Source organism: Dipodomys merriami, unplaced genomic scaffold, assembly GCF_024711535.1.
Source record: "Dipodomys merriami isolate MVZ:Mamm:240054 unplaced genomic scaffold, mDipMer1.0.p SCAF_2, whole genome shotgun sequence".
In the NCBI taxonomy this organism is placed as follows: domain Eukaryota; kingdom Metazoa; phylum Chordata; class Mammalia; order Rodentia; family Heteromyidae; genus Dipodomys; species Dipodomys merriami.
The window spans coordinates 14,022,501-14,042,276 of NW_027203381.1; the positions used below are offsets into that span (position 1 = coordinate 14,022,501).

Genomic DNA, 19,776 nt, shown 5'->3' on the forward strand with positions numbered 1-19,776 from the left:
AATCCCCCATTATTTTGCTCCCAGAACAGGGGCTAGGGCTCTTGAGGGTAGATTTATAGTTGAATTTGGGAACAAAAAGCTGTAATAAAGTTAAAGGCTTACACTATCAGAATGAAATGTGTTCGCTCACAATCTCTGGAGCGATCTATTTGATGGTAAAAGTGGATGTTCTCGATGAAATCTTCACAAGGAGCATAATCCTTGGCGGGGGGGGGGGGGGTGCGGTGGGGGGGAAGGAGGGAAAAAAAAAAGTCCACCTCCCAGACTCCTGCTGGCTGTGTACTGCCTCTTCGGTACCTCACAGACTTCGACAGAGTCCTGGACCAGTGCCCACTGATGTCATGGAAACACTCAAATTACTGAGAATGATTCATGTCTATGCTGGTCTCTCATCCTCCCCCACACAAACACGAGGAGATTTTTAACCCTGACAACTTGTAATTTGCAGTGGGTTTATTTTTGTATCTGGATAAATATTTTTTAACAAGCAAAATTGAGATTAAGCAGTCTGTATCTGATATGATAGTAAAGAACGCTGGGCCCATGCCTGTAGCCAAGAGGACTCGGCGAACTCGGCGATGTGCATTCATATTCTTCTCTCTCCCACTGCCTCTCCCTTTCCACCGTCTTGCTCTTTCTATTCCATTCTTCCTCTTGTCTTCCACTCCCTCCTCCCCCTTTCCTATTTGCATTGACCTTCTTTTCTGGCTTTACAAAATAATGGAAGAAATCAGCCCCGTGTATGTGTACGAAGTAAGCCAAATCCCACTAGGAAAACTCATCTCTCCAATTCTCTGCATTGGGAAAGAGAATTGGGAAAGAGTTGGGAAAATGTCCTATAGCAACCATCTCTCCAGTAATTTCTTCTGTAGTAAAAGAAAACCCATCATGACCTTTCTCCTCAAAACTATAGTTTACAATTCACTATATTGAACTCACTCAAACACAACATAAGACATTCAGTTTCCTATTGTAAAAAAAAAAATCGAAGCAATTCTGTTTCATTCTTCTTTCTCACTGCCTGCTTGTCTGTGGTTGCACAGTGAATATTATGTCAATGGAGTATGCTGTGGTGGCACTGAGGAGATTTTAGAAGTCAGAGCTTAAAGGGATAGACATGCATCACTTGATAGGGCTCATAAAGGTTGAGCCTTTTCTGTTAACAGTATTTATAAAGTACAGATAAAGGATAGGAGTAGCTTTATCTTGTCTTCCACAGATGAGTAAGAGTGGGTCTATGGCCATTGCGGACAGGTAAACACTCCTCATTTTCCATGTACAATCACATGCAGCGGGAGCTACCTCAGATCTCCCGTGATGGACAGTGTGTGTGATCAGGTCTTGTTTCACTGGAATTGAAAGTGATATAGGCATTGATTTTATACTTTACACAGAACAGGGTGTCAGAAATGAAGGTGGTATTCTTCAAGTTTGAGATCCAATCATATCAGTAGAAAAGTTAATCATGGGGAAGGAGAGAGGAGATATTAAGGCTCAGGTGTGTAGCTCTCTTTGAAACATCCCCTTCTGTTGGGTGTGTATGTGTGTGTGTGTATGTGTGTGTTTGTGTGTGTGTGTGTGTGTGTGTGTGTGTGTGTGTGTGTATGTATATATGTAGTGACTTAGATACAGAGTATGCTTTGGGCTAGATAGAAAGATCTCTGAAAGATACCTTATATTTTTTGTCTGCTGTCAATGAAACATACTCTTAATAGCATTGCCATTGAACTGGAATATCAAGAGAATAATATTACATCTAGCATCTGTGTTATTGAGGGTTGGGAAGGGAAATTTAGGGGTTGTAAACTTGAAAAGGATATCAGCTCAGCCCTTTAAAATGTAAGTTTTGAATTTGCACACTGGGAAAAAGCAAGGTATGATCCTGTGTGGGAAGTTTAGCACACCTCGACACTCTTAAACCCATCCTTCACCCGGGGGTCATGTCCTGACCACTTCGCTGCCTCCATAAACCTCTGCCATTCCTGCTATGGCAATTTTCTGTAGGCCAACACTCCATACACCACCAGCTGGCCTCCACTGCTTAGATCTCTTGTAATGTGGTTTCATTATCTGCTCTGTTGATTATTAAGGCAAAACAAACTCTAGAAACAAATGAGCTATCTTGGTTTTATCCATGAATGTGGTTAAAAAGCATCGAAGGTCCTATACAATGTATAGAGCTCTGTCTACTAATAACTTATCTGTCAGAATTGGAATATGGTGTTCCCATTTCCCAATTCCCTGGGCTTGCTCGGTCTACTGGTGGAATCTGAACTCGGGTTCAGCGTGGGGCGATTTTTCAAAAAGCCCTTTCCTCCTAAACATAAACGCTATCGTCATCATGATCATGATGAGATATTTTCTCCTGGGAAAGGGAGTTTTTAAAGAAAGAGAGAAAGAGACTCAGAATTTTGAATAGTTTCTTTTCTAAATTCACCATCTGGAGAGCTTGTGATTGATTAGCTTTGGCCTCCGCATTAAGTGTCAATATAATCAATGGGAATTACTAGGCTAGGGTCATTACATAGATAATTTGCCGGCTGTGTAAATAAAATTGAAATTGTTTAAATTTTGGGAGAGAGAAAGAAAGTGAAAATAAGGAGTGACAATTTGTTTGTTAAGAGAGTGGAGACCATTGGAATGACAGTTTTTGGAAGTGTGGAGCAGTTTGGCTAAGAATAGGAATGAAGGATATTTTTTTTCCAGTTTATCATCGCCAGAGTGAGGAAGTGCTTTCCTCTCTCTTGCTTGCATACATTGTCAGCCGTGCCTACTTTACGTATGTAAACATCAGAAGAGAAGTAAAGATGCCTGTTACCTGCAGTAGAGGTTTTTGAACAGGAAAAGCCTATTTATGTTGTTTTGTTGTTTCTCTTGGCAGGTAAAACAGAAAGGGGTTCCTACTCATCTTATGGGAGAGAATCAAACTTACAAGGTTGCCACCAGGTAAGTGCGGCTCCAGTAAGGGGGAGGCGGTGAGAAAGTGGACTTGATGGACCAACGAATTTTGCTGATTTGATTAAGTTAGGCGTTTTCAACTGTTTTTCTGAAGTGCACAGAGAGTCTGCTGATAACTGTTTCAAAACCATGCAATAATCCTAAACTGAGAACTAATAAACACCTCCTCTGTAGTTCTCTGTTGGGTCAGAGCTATATCCCTGGCTTGTTTGCTTTTATTTTATATATTTTTTAAAATTTATCAGCTTGTACCAGAGATACTGTTTGTAAGCTAGCAATGTCGGTTGAAGTGGAGCTATCAAAAAGAGTTTATTTGCAATTGAGAACTTAGGAATTTTGTACACAGAAAATGCTTTGTGAAGCTGTGTGTCAGACTCTGGGTTCGGGTGGCTGTGGCCCTAAATTATAGTTTTCATAGGGGTGTATGATGTTGTGTGAAAACAGGGTGGTAGTGAGGGATAAAAATGTCTGTGGAAATATGATTTGTTGTCCCTTTTTTGTTTCTGAATTGTTTCTGGCTGGAAGTCAAGGCCAGCAGGCTAACAGCAAAGCCATCTCGGGGGAATCATGCGTGAGCTAGAAAAATAAGAGTACTTTAATTAAATAATAAAATGCCAGAGTAATACAGAGGTGTGGGATGTGCAAGTGTGTGTTTGTACCTTGGTACTCTCTGCATTTCTTCTATCTTTTTAATTCCCTGGAGAGAACGGATCTAAAAATGCTGCTATTTATAGGCAAAAGTGGAAACTTTATTTCAAGACAAGCAGAATTTTTATAGATGTTTTCCTTTTATTCCAACCTCAGTATTGATCATATATTTAAAATGTCTCTTCTCTGTCTCTGCCTCTTTCTCTTAAAGAACCTGTGTTGGTTGCAAGAACATGAATGTCTTACTTTGGAAAAATGGATACTATTGAATAGTACCCTTTAATATTCAAAGTTTCCTTGTTCTGCAGTAGTGTATACATGTTCTTTTTTGTGTGTGTATGCTGGAAAATGTATGCTCACTCTTTTTATCTCTCTGGCCTTCTAAGTTTCTTTAATGGTATGGGGAAAAATCAATTGGGGATTATTAAAATAGCCTATTTAATACATCCCTGGAAAATAGAAGCACACATGCGCTTTAGCAATGAAACTGAGCCTCTGAAGGAGGAGTTTTTTACGGATCTGTCATCTATCATGAAAGGTGGAATTCTGGTGGGTTGGCTTCTTAATTTTTTTTCCCTCTGTATACATTTGCATTTTTAAAGTTGACTCCTTTGGCCCAGTTACCAATGCAGTCATATTCCACATCTGAAAGATGTTGTTGGGATGAGATGAGCCGTGCTTGGTGAGAACTCCTGCCGGAGTGCAGTTCATGGCAGTTTGTTTGGAAAGAATTGTGCAGGAAAGAAATTTACAGCCATTCCAGTGCAGCGGAAACATCTTTGGAATGTGAGTGCACATGTTCGGGGCAGATAGCCTGGCCGCCGAGCCTCTCAATGCTGGGTCTCTGGTGTAAAGCTCTGAATTCCTACAGAAGAGCCGGTTCCTGTGGCTCTGGTTTCTGAGGGTCAAGGCGGAGGTCACTGGAGTTTGGGGGGAGAAGAAAGTTGACAACATCCTTCCTTTTTTGCAGATGGTCATGACAGAGGTCTCTGTTTGTGCTGGGCCCCTTTGGCTGGTCATTGAGGGAACAGGCTTCCTCTCCCCTGGATCCTTTCTTACTAATAGGAATTGGCGTGATTCCTCACAGACACAAAGATTTCCTCTGCTGAGTAAGCGTGAGGCCCCTTAACTTGTGAAAGCATCATCCAGACCGTGTGAGTCTTGTCTGTGTGAGCAGAACGCAGACCCTCCTCCCTCCGTCTGTGGGCAATCCTTCCCTCGGGTGAAACTCGAGTTAATTTCCCTCCCCCCCCAAACACAAGGTGAGAAGCGGAGAGGGCAGAGGGGGGATTGCAAGGTGGCTGATTGGCATGTGATGGTTGATTTTTCTGGGCCTTGGGAGGTTCGTTTTTGAGTCGTTCCTATACAGAAAAATGCTTTTGTAGATGGGGAGATGGCTACATCTGCTTTTCTTTTTTTTTTTTAAAAAAAAAAGCTTTCAGACTGTAGTTGGGGAGTGTGGAGCCCCCTCATTATTATTTCTGCTTTTATGGTTGCAAGAACGGACTCTTTCTCTGCCTAGCATGGTCTCGGCAGAATCCGTAAACATTTAGGGCGATTACTTAAGGATAATAATAGATAAATGTTTGAAATTCCCCGCTTAGGAAAGGGTAGGGCTTGAGAATGAGAGGTGGCCATAGTGTGAACTTGTGCTTTCTGTGAAATTTGAGAATAGAACAGACTAGAGTCTTTCAGAGAATCAGTTTCTCTGGAGCTGCATTGTTTCTTTGAATCCCTGTCTGCTAGAACAGCTATACAAACCGAAAAAAAAAAAAAAAAAAGGAAAAAGAAAGGCAAAATCCTGGTGTCTTGGGCTTCAAGTCTAAATAGCAGATCACAGCTGAAATGGTATCCTACTTTGTGACAAGGTGAGTAACACTTGGGGAGGCGGGTAATTTGTTTTCTCCTCTTTGCTACATTATTTAAGATGCTGGACAAAAACCTTTAGATGTGAGCCCTCAGGAGCTCCAAATCTGCTTTTTTAAAATGATAAATGTGTCCTATGGACTTCAATGGATGAGCGATGTTTTATAGGAATATACTTATTCTAGTCCCATTGGTTTTTTTGTCTGGTGTAGAAAATTAGTGATGATAAGCAACAGGTAGTACAAACACTGTCCTGGAGTTTATTATACGAGATAGATACTCTTTCAAAAGCATATGAGGTTAAAATATATATTCCCACCATTGTGTTTTATGTAGGGATTTAGTATTACTGTAATAGTGATAGATACATGACATCTTAAAAAAATGGATATTTTTTCAGGGGAAAAAGCTGACAGGTTCTTTATTAACACATATATTTATCATTACATGGCCTTATAAAAATTACCATGTATGTGGTGAGATTTAAGAAATTATTTATAAAATGAACCAATAGACAAAAGCAGTCAAATGGACTTAAAAAATTCTAGTTAGATGTGGGAAAATGAATTTATATCAAATTGGTATACGGAAATCACACCCAGGCTTAAGACTTTTCTTGCCAAATTGCAACCTCATACTACTTTTATTGGCAGAGAAAATAAAATGTATAATGGAAAGTGTGACAGACATGAAAATGAGTGGAAATAAACTTTTTTTTTTAACCATAGCCCAATTTTAATGGTGTGATAACCAGTTCCTAATTCCTCATGTTAATTGGGATTAATGCTAAGGACAAAAGCAAAAAAAAGCAACAACTTTGCTTTCGGCCCCCTTTCCTGGTTTGAATAGGATTTGCAAACTTTTTTTTGGTTGTTGTTGCTGAAATTTGTTGTTAAAAGTATGATGAAACTGACAAAAATGATTTTGATTAGGGCAGAATTCCTACCTTGAGTATAAGTTTAGCATTATCAGGGGTTGTTGGTGTTTTCTTTCTGGGATCCAAAGTTTTAAAGCCATGGAATCTCTGTGATGTTTCCCTGAGAAAATGGGGGGGACCTGGGAGCGGCATAGACACCCAGAAAACTGAGGCCAGTCATATTAGTAGCTTAGAAGTTTGGCCTGCACCTTTCCAACAGCTCCCCAGGGAATTGTAATGTGCAACTAGGTTTGATCATCTTTCTAGAATATTCTGCTGAAATATACTCTATTTTAATGATTTGTGTTCAAATTTTCACATTACTACTGACCTTGATAAGGCTTGTGGACTTCTTGCCTTAATTAGATTGTTCAAGCCTGTAAATATATTTCACATGACCTTTATTTAAAAGGCAGTGAAAATTAGTTGTATATTGAAAAATCAGCAAAACATCTTGAGATCTTGCTATGGGATTCCATAACTGAACGTTCCAACATTACCTTGTTTTCCCTAGTGAGGCCAGGCTTTCAAATTCTTTTTCCTTCTCAGAAGGTGATCAAATAGGACTACGCTGGTTAAGTTATTTAATGTTCATATCTTAAAAGTAACAGATGAGAGAGTTAAGAATGTGGCCTAATGCAAGATAACTTAAATTTCAGAACTTTAAAACTATCAAAGAACAGAGTCTTTTCTATATGTCACTTAGATATATCCATTATTCATTTTTGATTTATTGAAATTAAGCATGGCTGATTCTTAAATCAATTATTAAATTTAAAATATTTTAGGCTTTTTAATAACTCAGGTATTATTACTGACTTAACTCTAAAACCTTTCAGAGTTTATCCTATTTAAAGTTTTTCTTATGTAAGGTCAAAATAGAGAAGATAGAAGCAAAAATGGTTGTCTCAGCATTGTGTAAGCAGAAATGCAGGTTATGTTCATGTACCACTCTTTTGTTTGATATTGGGCCTAAATGTTGGTTGTTAGTGTTGATTTAGTGTTCAGTCCAGGTCCCATGCATGCATCCTTACTGGGTACCTCCCCCAGGCAAGATCCCTGTTAAATATCACCTTAGGAGGTACTCTCTTTCCCTTTATAGTCCCTTTGTGCATTTTGCCATTATTTATGTGTTTACTGAATGCTTATTTTTACCAGGATTCTGTAAAATCCTGGAGGGCAGGGGTCATGTCTGCTTTGTCTTGTGCCATGTACCATGTGTCTACCAGGATAAGAACTGTGATGATCTAATATTTATTTCCCCAGCGTCTCTTGGGGAATGCATTGTTGGGAGTTTGAATAGAAAGGTTGTATCAACCATATAAAAGTGCACCCACATGTGCGCACGCTCGCGCACACACACATTTTTATTTATTTATTTGTTTGTTTATTTATTTATTTAATTTTTTTTGTCAGTCGTGGGGCTTGAATTCTGGGCCTGGACGCTGTCTCTTAGCTCTTCAGCTCAAGGCAAGCATTCTACTACTTGAGCCACAGCACCACTTTCGGTTTTCTGGTTGTATATTGGAGTTATGAGTCTCATGGACTTTCCTGCCCGGACTGGTTTTGACCTGAGATCCTCAGATCTCAGCCTTCTGAGTAACTAGGATTACAGGCGTGAGCTACCAGCGCCCGGCTCCCATGTATGTATTTAATACCTACAAAAATAAAAAAAAATCTACTTAAAACCCTCTGAAAGCCTTTACTGAAAAGGCCCTGGAAAGAATGAGGTCATATCCAGAGAGAGACATGTATTCCAATTTGGGACATCATGGTCCTAGTGCTGTGCGTGCATAAACGTGTGAATAAAGGAATGATAGGTGTTCTGTGCTGGTGGCCGTGTTATGGCAACCAAAGCTCAGAATCCTGGTCCAGTGTTTGAGTATACAGCTGTGAAGAGTGGAGCATGGTGTTTAGAACCATGATGGTTTTAGCCATCACAGGGTCTGAATTTGCTGTGTGTATGCTGTCCTGTACTGAGCATTGTATTCTAGCAGCAGTTCATTCTTTTGGGTGCTTGCTGTGGGTATCCCCCTGCCACTCAACCTGCAGGGGAGAAAAGGCCTATTCTTTCATTGCATTAATTGATAAATATTTATTAGCCCACTAGTGATGTCTTAAGTACTAAAGGGGAAAGCAAAAGGATGCTCTTCCATACGTGTCCTCCACTTCTCATGTGTGTGGAGAGGAGATCGGGCTCCATTTGCTGTTATGCAAGGGGCTTTCTTACTTACTTAGTTACATATTTAGACAAGGCCTGCATATCTGGCCCAAGCTAGCCGCAAACTCCTGGACTTTATTGGGCCTCCTCTCTTTGTATACTGAATCGGTGGGACTACATGTACTTATTAAAACAAAATTCTTTTTACTCTTAGAGAAAATTTCCCAATGTCCAGAAATGCTGAAAAGCTAATAAAGCTAAATACACAGTATTGATTAGACAGATGTTAATATTTGTTGTATTTATTTGGTGGGTAGATGTATTATGTGTAATATATATATATATATTTATTTATTTATTTATTTAGCAAACTGTTTTTAATTGGAAGATCTAAGGTTTCAAACCTAAAATTTTCAGTAGGCATCTTTTAAGTACAAGGTACTTACCTGTTTAACTAAAGCACTGTATTATTACACTTAACAAAAATTAGCACTGATTTCCTAGTCCTAGTTTATATTCACATTGCTTCAGTTGTCTGCCTAGAAATGTTCTCATTCACTTTCTAAAAAAAAACTCTGTATGTACTCATCACATTGGGTTTCTATATTTCCTTATAACTTCTTTTAAACTAGAACAGAGTTCCTCTTAAGTTCCTTTGTTTTGTTTTGGTTGTCATTTAAATGATGGCTACTTTAAAGGTATCAGGACTATTGCATAAAGCAGTCAGCTTTGTAGAGCTACTGGATTTTTGTTTTCATCATGATGCTCTTTAATTTCTTCCTCGTTTGTTTTGTGTGTCGATTGACAAATTAGGTCTAAAGGATTACTTCAGGTTCCCGTTGAACATTGTGGGCTGAAGGGGTTCATGGATGATGGCAATGTCTTTTACTGTATTCCTTCAGAGTGTAATGGCCTAGCAATGATGTTTACTGCATCCTTTGGCAACAGTGGCATCCCCAAACCACTCGGTCGTAAACAAGCCATTCCTGCTTTACCCAGGGCAAATGATCTTCACGTTAACACTTTAGTACTGGTTGAGTGTTGTTCTTCCCCAACAGCATTTGGCTGGTCTTGGCCCAGGTTGATGACCCTTGTATCAGTTAGTAGATTTCAACCTGACAGTTTTTGGAGAAAAAAAATGCTGTCATGTCTTCTATATGAATAGCTTTTGCAAAGAAGAACTTTCCTTCACTATTCATTTTAGAACTGCCAGTTTTAGTGCTCGACCACATACCAGCGTAACATCAGTTATCTGTACCTGGGAGCTTCTGGCAAATCTCATCAGGTGTATTGATAAAGAAATAGCCCAGGTGTAGGCTGATGGTCAGAAAAGCTTTTAACTGCAGGAGGCAGGAGGTTATCATCGGTATGGTTTTTTGTTTCTTGTTTTTCTTTCCCAAAGCAAACTTCAGTTTTCTTCTGGCATTTGGAGTTTTGTTCCTAGCAGTTAGATTAATCTTGCAGTAAGCCTCATAGTTTTCCCAAATTCCAATGCTGCTATTCTGTGTTCTTTCCATTAAACACCTCACAAGGTTGATGTAAGAGCCTGACCACTCACACAGGTGCATTGCTATGATGTTCCAGGAAGCTACCCTATCAGGATCACTAACACACTGGGAATAACTCCTACCCCAGACCAAACATACTTGATGAGTTAATGTCAAAATGAGTGAATTTTCTCCATAAAGCTGGGGAATGAATATTAGGTGTCAGTATAAGCCTCTCATGTAGTTATTAACCATTTTCACTTAATAACTTGTAAAGAAAAGATATGCTCAAAAGGAAAATAAATAGACCTAAAACTATACCCTGAGAAGTTTCAGAGCCAGCCTTTGAACTCTAAAATGTTTAGTTTCAAAGCAAGTACTCTTCCAAATTGGGTTCATGGCTGTTCCAGCCTGTGATGGGCTATTTTTATTTATTTATTTATTTATTTTTGCCAGTCCTGGGGCTTGAACTCAGGGCCTGGTTATATAGCCCTTGAGCTTCTTTTGCTCAAAGCTAGCACTCTACCACTTGAGCCACGGCACCATTTCCGGCTTTTTCTGTTTATGGGGTACTGAGGAATTGAACCCAGGGCTTTGTGCTTGCTGGGTAAGCACTCTACCACTAAGCCACATTCCCAGCACGTGATGGGCTTTCTAGATTCCAGCGTCTACACTAGATCCCATCCAGAACACTGCTAGCAGTGGCCGTCAGGTTCTCAGGACAATCTGGATCAAGCACTATACTTACCACTGAGTAGCAGCACTCAGATCTGTTTGTGACTGGTAGGATGCCGAACATAGCTCCGTCTTGTAGATGAAGGCAGGCCATTTCAGTCATGACTGCCCTGCCTAAAAAAGGAAACAGATTTTATGAATAATCTATTCAGTGACATCCTCAGACTTAGCATGTGCAATTTCCTCAAAACCAATGAGGATTTCCTGTGAAAAGGCTGGGGTGGAACACGCCAATTCACATTTTAGCAACAGCATGAAGACTTTCTATAAAATGTATAGGTTTTCTTTTGGCCTTGATGTATATATATATATATATATATATATATATATATATATATATATATATATATATATATCACAGAACCAGCAGCATATAGTTTATTTAGGAAAAAGCATTGATATTGAGGAGGTTTTCATAATCACTAGCAACTAGGCCTATAGTTCTTCATTGTTGTATTTCTGTGATGTGAAAAGAAGAGAATTAGTTGATGACTGCACAAATTATTGATTTAATTTTGAGGCACACCTGGTAAAGTTTTACGCTGACATATTCTTGTGTATCAGGTAGAACTCGGGATTGTCCTGTTGCTTCATCCTGTGAGAAAGGCCAAGTATTCACAGTTCACCATCAGGATAACTGGCAGTGATACTTATTCCTTTGTCTGAAGTCAAACTTGCTATCATTCCATCACTGAGGAAATGTTTGTTGAAACTCCACAACTGAAACCTCAAATGAATACTTCACCAACACTGTAAGAGATAACACTTGTGCCCATTCTTGGAAATGAGTAGGATTTTTTAAATGTGGGTTTTTCTTTAAGGCTATGGATAAGAAAAGGAACTTGTATCATGAGTCTGCTCATGTTCCTGATATGGTTAGAATTGATGCATCCATTATTATATATTTGATTTGACTAGTCAGGTGGACTTTTTTGCATGGGCTTTTCTACTCACTCACAGATGCACTGAACTGAACTTTTTTTTTTTTTTTTTTTTTTTGGTTGTGGGGTTTGATCTCTGGGCCTGGGCGCTGTCCCTCAGCTCTTCAGCTCAAGACTAACGCTCTACCACTCGAGCCACAGCCTCACTTGTGGATTTCTGATGGTTTATTGGAGATTAGAATCTCATGGGCTTTCCTGCCTGGGCTGGCTTTGAACTGCCATCCTCAGATCTCAGCCTCCTGAGTAGCTAGGATTATAGGCATGAGCCACCAGCACCCAGCAATACTGAACTTTTAAAAACATGTCCCTTTAGTGTTTAGTGTTAAGGATTATCTAAGAGAAATAGATCATGGAGGAATAAAACCAAAATAGGCAGGACTGTTTACTTACATTTGCTTTTGGATCTCTGACATGCAAATGTTGCCTTCCCCCCCCCCCCCCCGCCCCCCGAGAATTGCCTTTATTTGCATCAGACTTTTCCTTTTACTTAGGTAAGGAAGTCATGTTTTCATGGGATTGCAGCTTTAGCCTAGCATATCATCAGATGTCATTGATAAGAATATATTATCACTGTCATATTCTTACAGTACTTAAGGAAACTTAGATACCCTCAACTGTATTTGCCTCTCGCCATTCAGAAGACTACTAAACGATTTATGTAACTATATATATATACATATATACACACATATACATAAATACATATATATTAATATTAGTTTACCTTATTTTCAACTCACTTCTCAGGCAGGTTTATATGTATCGGGGACCACAGTGATTTAGGAATAGGAAACAGTTAAGGAGAAGCAGCACCGTGGAGGCTCTCAGTGGCCATCCTCCAGAACACTAGATGTGGGGGTCTCTCTTGTTGGGGTTTGACTGTGCATGCACGCAGAATAATCTGAGCTCATTTGTACCGCTGTAATGAACAGCAGGGTACTGAATTTCTTCAGTTATGGGTATTGTATACAGTGAGTTATTAAATTTCATCTTTGTAATACACCTGCAGTAAAATAACAAAACATTGCTGCACTTAAAGAACATGTGTGCGTGGTACAATGCCCTCCCCTATCATTTCAGACCTCTCCCCCCCACCAACAGCTGCTTATGGATTTCAAGATCCATTGTATATATTCCCTTGAGCCCACCTCTAATAATCGAGACACATCTGCCATCGCAGTATTATAGGCATATGTAGTTTTATTGAAAACTATACCTGTAAAAAAATTAAATAACTCCTACCTCAATTAAATTGGCAAGCTACCTTTTGCAAAGATCATATTGCAGACCTCCTGAGACCCAGGGTATTCATTTTATTCTTATATTACAAATCATGGAATATGTTATTTTTATTTGGCTGAGTAGCTAGCTTTCCCATGTTTTTGATGATAAGTTACTTTCAACCTCTCTCACTTCAGTTTCTGTCTCCTTTTATCACTACATATAAACCAATACTATGCAAACTGTATGAAGCAGACATTGGTAATTTAGCCTCAGTAAACACAGGATAAATAAAATCAAAAGGAAAGGCTAGCATTAGCATGTGGCTTTAACTCTTGTGATTAAAAAAATAATAATAACCTCTTTACCTGACTTATGTAACTGTAACCCTTCTATAATAGCAACAAGAAAATAACCTTATAGGATTAAACGTCAGGATTAAACCATGAACTTGTCCATTGGTTGAGATGTTTGTCCAAGTTGTTTTTTTTTTTAATTTCTGTGATCACCATATTGGCAGAACAGTACATAGTCTGAAGAATTGATCATACAAAGCATATGCAGATAGATTTTTGTGGATTAAATACCTTTCCTTAATGCTAACTCTTAGTTGAATAAAGATTGGATCAGTAATAGAAATATGCAAAGAATTTTAAGAAGGAATAGTAGTAAAATATTTAGTGATATAAAAATCAATTTTAGCAGAACCTATTTTTTTTTCATGTTTTCATCAGTTGCATGGTATGTCTTTGTAGGTCTTCATGTGAGTTAATCATTTTTGGTATTACAGTGAGTTGTCCAAAAAGAAAAGGTCATAAATTTGCTTTGTACTGTCACAGAAAAATCCAAGAACAAAATGCCTATTATATGAGAGGAATCACACACACACACACACACACACACACACACACACACACACACACACACACACACACACACACACACACACACACACCATAGCATCTGAGAAACAAAGAATGTTTTATGTTACACAAAAGTAACACAAAAGTCAATAGACAGTATGTGAGTGGACTGTGGAGGTGAGAGGTGTGTGCTTTTCCGAACAAGAGGATAGGCCTAGAAAAAAAATTCTTTTATGATAGTCACACACTACATGATGTAACACAAACCATTTTCATAGGTCAGCATCCTGGATAAATGCTAGGTACTGACAGCCACAGTAGAGATCAAGTGTTAGCAATCAGTCAGAATTAAAAAGACCTACATGTGTAAATAACTTACAGCCAGAAATTATTTAGTTCCAGTTGGGGTTCCCTGAGCCCACAGATAATGTGCACTTAGTGTTTTCTTTAGGGTAGTTTATGCTCCATTCTCGGTTTCATGCTGTATATCAGGCTCAGGCCTAGACAGGGTCATTGTAACTGCCATCCAGAACTTCAAAAGAAACAGAATTCAAGATCTTCAGAAGGATTTTAGTGTTGTCAGATACATTATTTTCCCATTAGAATATATATATGTATATATGTATATGTGATACACACACACACACACACTATTCTAAAGGAACTTCTTTTACAAGGCAGGGAACGCCCCTCAACTCTGGTTATTTCATTGGCTTTCCCGGATGTCCCATGCACTTGGATGTGATTCACTCCTATGGAAATGTCTGTTCTCAACACTTTGAACTGCAAAGTCTGTCACGCTGGGTTCTGCAGCTCAGAACTGTCATGTGCAGAGCGAGTGGTACAGCATGACATCACTGGTGGCAAAAGACTTGCTGTGGACAGTGACATGTGGCAAAGAGAAATGTCAACAGCTGCCACGGCTAGAACATCGTCCCTCAAGGAGTCTTTCAGCACCACCACTATTTCACTCTCTCAGCTAAGGAGTTGCTAATACAGACCTGTTCGCTTCCATCCTGCCCTGTTAACGACTTAAGACTTGCTTCAGTTTGTTTACAGGATGAATGCTTTCCATTTTGTCAGTGAGAAGAGCATTTCCATTGCTTGTATATATTGAGGGAGGACTGTTTTCTGACTTACTTCTAGGGACCTTGATCTCTGTCTTTTGTAGATAACACCTACACCCTGTCAGTGTTTGAACCAGACTCTCTTCTTGCATGTTTACACAGCAGTTTTCTAAGTCACGTTGCACCTAGTATTTGTACTGCCCTGTTCAATCTTATAGTGTGTCACAGAAGCCCAGATGCCAAGCTCTGGGCTTCCTGTGGAGTCCAAGCCAGTATCTTTTCTTCCTCAGTTTCTTTTTTTTTTTTAAATTTTATTTTATTTTATTTGTGAACATACTGTACAGAGGAGTTACAATTACATGGGCAGGATAATGCATACATTTCTTACCAAGCATTGTAGCCTCCTCCTTTGTTTACCCTTCACATCCCTTCCCAGCCTCCCCCCTCCCCCCCAATCCCAATCCCAATCCTTCTCCTCCCCCCCCCCCCCCCCGCACCGACGTTGTCAAGCTCGTTTTGGACATGACAACTTGTACTTCTCATTGTTGCAACAGGTCCACCTGTATCCTTAAACAACTGGTTTTTCCCCATCTCCTCCACAAGTTATACTGACATCAAATATAGTGAAAGCAGGGGTTATACTGTGGGGGAGGGACATACAGAGCAACAAAGAGATAATCTTATAAATGCGTTAGAAACACATGCATAAAAGAAAAAACATTAAAATACATATCTAAGGGTTCATTTTCCTGACATCACATTATCTGACCTTTTCCACTTGACTCATACATATACTAGATATTACAAATAAGGGAAACCATGGGACCTATGTTTCTTTGGGCCTGGCTTACCATGTCATTTTATTGTTGCTCCAGGTAATTATTTGTGTAGGTCCAAAAATAAAATGCATACTTCCTAAATCAGCTTGGTAGAGTCATAGCTAGAATTGAGAATCTTCTAGAACCTTCAGACCTTCCAGCATTTTTTAAAATTTTAGTGAGTATTATAAATAGCACCCTGTGCCTCCCTGGAGATCCTGTTGTTAGTGTGTAAGTAGAAAATTTGAGTTAAATGTTTAGTCACCTAAGTTGTCTTGAGTACTAAACAGCTTTTCAAATCCATAATGGGACATCTATTTAGAACCTATTTTCAAAAGGTTTGGGCAAAATTTGGGGATTTCTAGGCATTTGTGAGTGGAGGGAAAAAAATAAATAATTCACCATGAGTATTGGGCTTTTGAATTTGAATTCCATGGGATGAATTTCCCCTCAGGACTAATCCTTCCATCTGTCCATTCATTGACGTGGTCGCTGACTACTTACACTCTCCCTCCCTCCCTCCTTCCCTCCTTTCTTTCCCCCCTCCCTCCCTCCTCCAGAGGCTCTCAGTTTTCTGATCCCAATAATTAATTCAACTTTAGGTTCACACGCCTCTGTATTTGCCATACCCTCTCGGTCTCTGCCAGTGCTTCCAGACATACCTTTCTCCACTGCCCTGGAGTTACTGTCTCCACAGAATCCCGTGGTTGTCGCACCCTTGCTCTCTGCCCTCTCCTTTGGGGGCTGTGGAGAGCCATGTGCTCTCACACTCGTGTAGTCTGGCCTCTGTCTCACCCTCCAGCTTTGCCTGTACTCACCACTCCAGCCACACAGAGCTGCTTGTCATTTCCCTTAAAAGCTCTTACTCAGCTTTCTGTCTTTATCAGGGACCATGGTTGGTCCTGCCCTGCCTGCCACTCTATGTATTCACCTTATGTCTCTTACCAGACAATTCGTACCCTGTGTTCAATGTCCTCATGCACTGTCTCCTCAGAGACCCTTAGTGCTGTAGCCAGGGCAGAATGAGGTTCTGCTCTTCTGTCATCATCATCCTCTGGCCCCTTCTCTTTCCTAACTCTTCCCCGGGGTCAGAGATGGGCCAGGCCTAAACATGCCACCTCCATTGCCTAACAGGGGAACACATAGTATTTGCTCAAGAGTCTGGAGGGATGAGTAAGTGAGTACCTGAATCATCAGGTGTGTCTATGTAAGCACTTGATTTTTATTTAAATACTTTTGTACAAGCTTCTTGACAGAAGTTAATCAAACTAATAACAAGAACTATTTTTAATCCTTTCATTGATAAGAGAGTTGAGACATGGCCATTAATAAATAACAAATAAACATTTGTAATAATTGGCAGAGATGGGACCAAGAGACAAAGGCTTTGGTTCTCGATTTCTCATTTCTTGTATTACTTCTTTGTCACTGGGTAAAGTTGGTGAAATGTCTTCTTATAGGTGGCTCCAGCTTTCTTCTCATTGCTAACTTCAGGTTGGATCCTTGGAAGCATTTACCATCCTGCCATTCTGGAGCCTCTTTATCAGTAAGAAAGGTAGAACATTCTATGGAGCGTCTGAAACATCCAGTGAGCAACAACCTGGTCTCTACAGGGCCAAAGCTATCTGGATTTTTTTTCCATTAGCAAGTAGATTTTTAACAACCTGGAACATATTTTCCAGATGTTTACCCATGAAGGGTAGGACGTGTACACTCGCTGCCACTGTAGTGAAAAGGCCCATCATTCTGTTGAAAGTGAAAAAGGCTGTGAAGCTCAGTGCAAAGCCAGCTCCATCTTGTCCCCCCAGGATTCATGTTCTTTTATTCTCCATGGTGTATTTTGCTGGGCAGAGAATGGGCAGCACAGGGGAGAAGTGAACAAATGGTGTACACTAGGATTTGCTTCTTCATTTTTTCCTCCCTTTGATTCTTTTCCTTATACCTTTGACACGGGACAGGAAAAAAAAATTAATGATCATAATGGGCTCATTAGCTTTTTGTGGTAACACTGCAATCCTTAAAGACAGAATACCCGATCTAAATGGCATCTGGTGTGCAGTATTCCTTTGTAGTAACGAGATACCACAAAGCTCCAGAAATTAGGCTAGCAGTACAGTGTAGGCCTCACTCATAGATTACACACAAGATAAGGAAAACTCCAGCAACACCACACTGAAGGTTTTCCTCGATATCTACACTCTTCCCCCCCCCCCCCAAAAGAGCAAAGGGCTATCTAGACTATGAAGTCATAGTCAGTAGCAGCTGGAAGCACCTCCTGAAGAAATTTCTAGATGAGTGTTGAGTGTCCCTTTGTTCAGCTCCCACTGAATTGCACTGTCACAGAGCCAGAGGGTGTCGTTTGCTTGTAAATACTGAGTTTTTGAAATGTCACTGTAACACTGGAAAAATGTTGTCTCAGAAGGTTGCCAAAGTGACAGATCCTGACATTGTAAATACCAGCCAACACAAGTGCTCATAAATGACAGGAATCAAATATACTTGACTAAATCCATAATAATCACTGATAACACTGTTTACCCTCAGTGACCAGGAGCTGTGAACTTGGATGAAAAGCACATGTGTGCAGATATCATTAATGTGTCTGAGCCTCCAGACATTCTAGAATATTTTGATGGAAAAGCTCCCTAAATATGTAAAAGCTTTACAATAACTAAGAAGCAAACGTTCAAGAATAGAGTGTCAGCCAGCCCTAATGGAGCTGGGAGAGCCTTGGCTATCTTCGGTACTACCCTAGAGGACTGATAAGGCCTCCATTATTCTGGTTAGATCCACACTGTAAAGCAGGCTGAGCCAGCAGTCGCTGGACTGCTTTAACCCCGGGTTCCTAGAAAGCCCCCTTGCCACATACACTCTTGTCAGGCAGAAAACATGGGGTGGGGTGGACTGAGGTGCAGTACTTTGGAACCACAGATGGCAGGATCCAATGAGAACCTGAACTCAACGTTGACTTTCCAAAGAATAGATACATGGTCCAGTCTTCAGACTTTTTCTTAACGATGACTTACTTTTCTGTGAAAAATGGTTGTTTCCTTCGCTTTTGCAGCCTAGCATTTAAATGGTTCATGGGTATTAAGTTGATAAGCCTGTACCTCCTTAGTCTCTGTGATGTGGCTGTTCTTACTGCTCATTTCCCCTCCCTCCTCCCTAATACTCAGGGAACAGTAGAACCTGAATAATGTGGCATGACAGAGCTGTCCAGCCAATGAGAGCACTGGCAGAGCAGCCTAAAGCCCTAGTGAGCTGCCCTCATCTCTGCCTGAGGCTCTGGAGCTGCATGGAGTTACTTCCTTTGATTATTTTATTGTATTGTTTGATTTTCCTATTACAGGGAATTCTGCTTTCTTGACTAAAAATAAAAGCTATGTTCAGTATTAGAAATTGTCCTGATGATAGTTGGGAAAAATACAAAATTATGCACTATGCATTTGGCATTTGATCAAGAAATAATGGCAGTGGAACTTCTTGGATATTTGTGTTCTGGAAGGAATTTATGGAAGGAGAAAAGCTATCCCATTGGAAGATGCTCATTTTAGTATTAGCCAGAATAGTGCGGGAGGTCTTTGTAATGGTCTAAATGGCCAAAGGTATAAGACGTTGGTGGCTTTCAGTGTCTAAAGAATGGGATCTCTAAGTGGGTGATGCTGTAACTTAGGAAAAGGAACTGTCACAGCCCTGAGGAACTTTTGGGCTGACTGGCATTGGTATAATAAGTCATTTGGCCTGGCCATAGGGATTCCCTATAGGTACCCTGAAGGTTGGAGGCAGAGCCTGGTGGACTGATAGGGTTTGTGTTGAGAGAAATGGTGGCCAGGCGCATGCTCTTCCCTGACTTGACCCGCGCTGCTGGGTAATTGAGTAATTTCTTGGATTTTCCTCAAAGAAAAGCAGCCTTGTCTTCCAGTAGTACACTGGATGACGGTGGCCACATGCACTTTGTGATCCAACGATAGTTGGATCCAGGGCCTTGAAATTGGGTACTTTGTAGGGCCAGGAGTTTTGCCTTGAATTCTCACTTTTCAATGATACTCATGCCAATATCTGCTTTTTCCACGTGTCCTTTTTAGTCATTTTTAT

General features: G+C 40.1%; 1 protein-coding gene across 13 annotated transcripts in view; it reads left to right on the forward strand.

Moving 5' to 3' along the window:
* The window catches only part of Tcf4 (transcription factor 4), a 355,777-nt gene that overhangs the window by 177,696 nt on the left and 158,305 nt on the right, over nt 1–19,776 (forward strand). For 7 of the 13 annotated variants that reach the window (XM_070029076.1, XM_070029075.1, XM_070029078.1 and 4 more), the window contains one exon: nt 2,882–2,946. In XM_070029076.1, coding sequence (XP_069885177.1) covers nt 2,882–2,946 — 65 coding nt within the window. Of the gene's footprint in view, nt 1–2,728; nt 2,780–2,881; nt 2,947–4,255; nt 4,393–4,743; nt 4,869–4,934; nt 5,475–19,776 lie in introns of those variants that run through there. The other 6 variants (XM_070029089.1, XM_070029090.1, XM_070029083.1 and 3 more) reach the window with 5 other exon arrangements.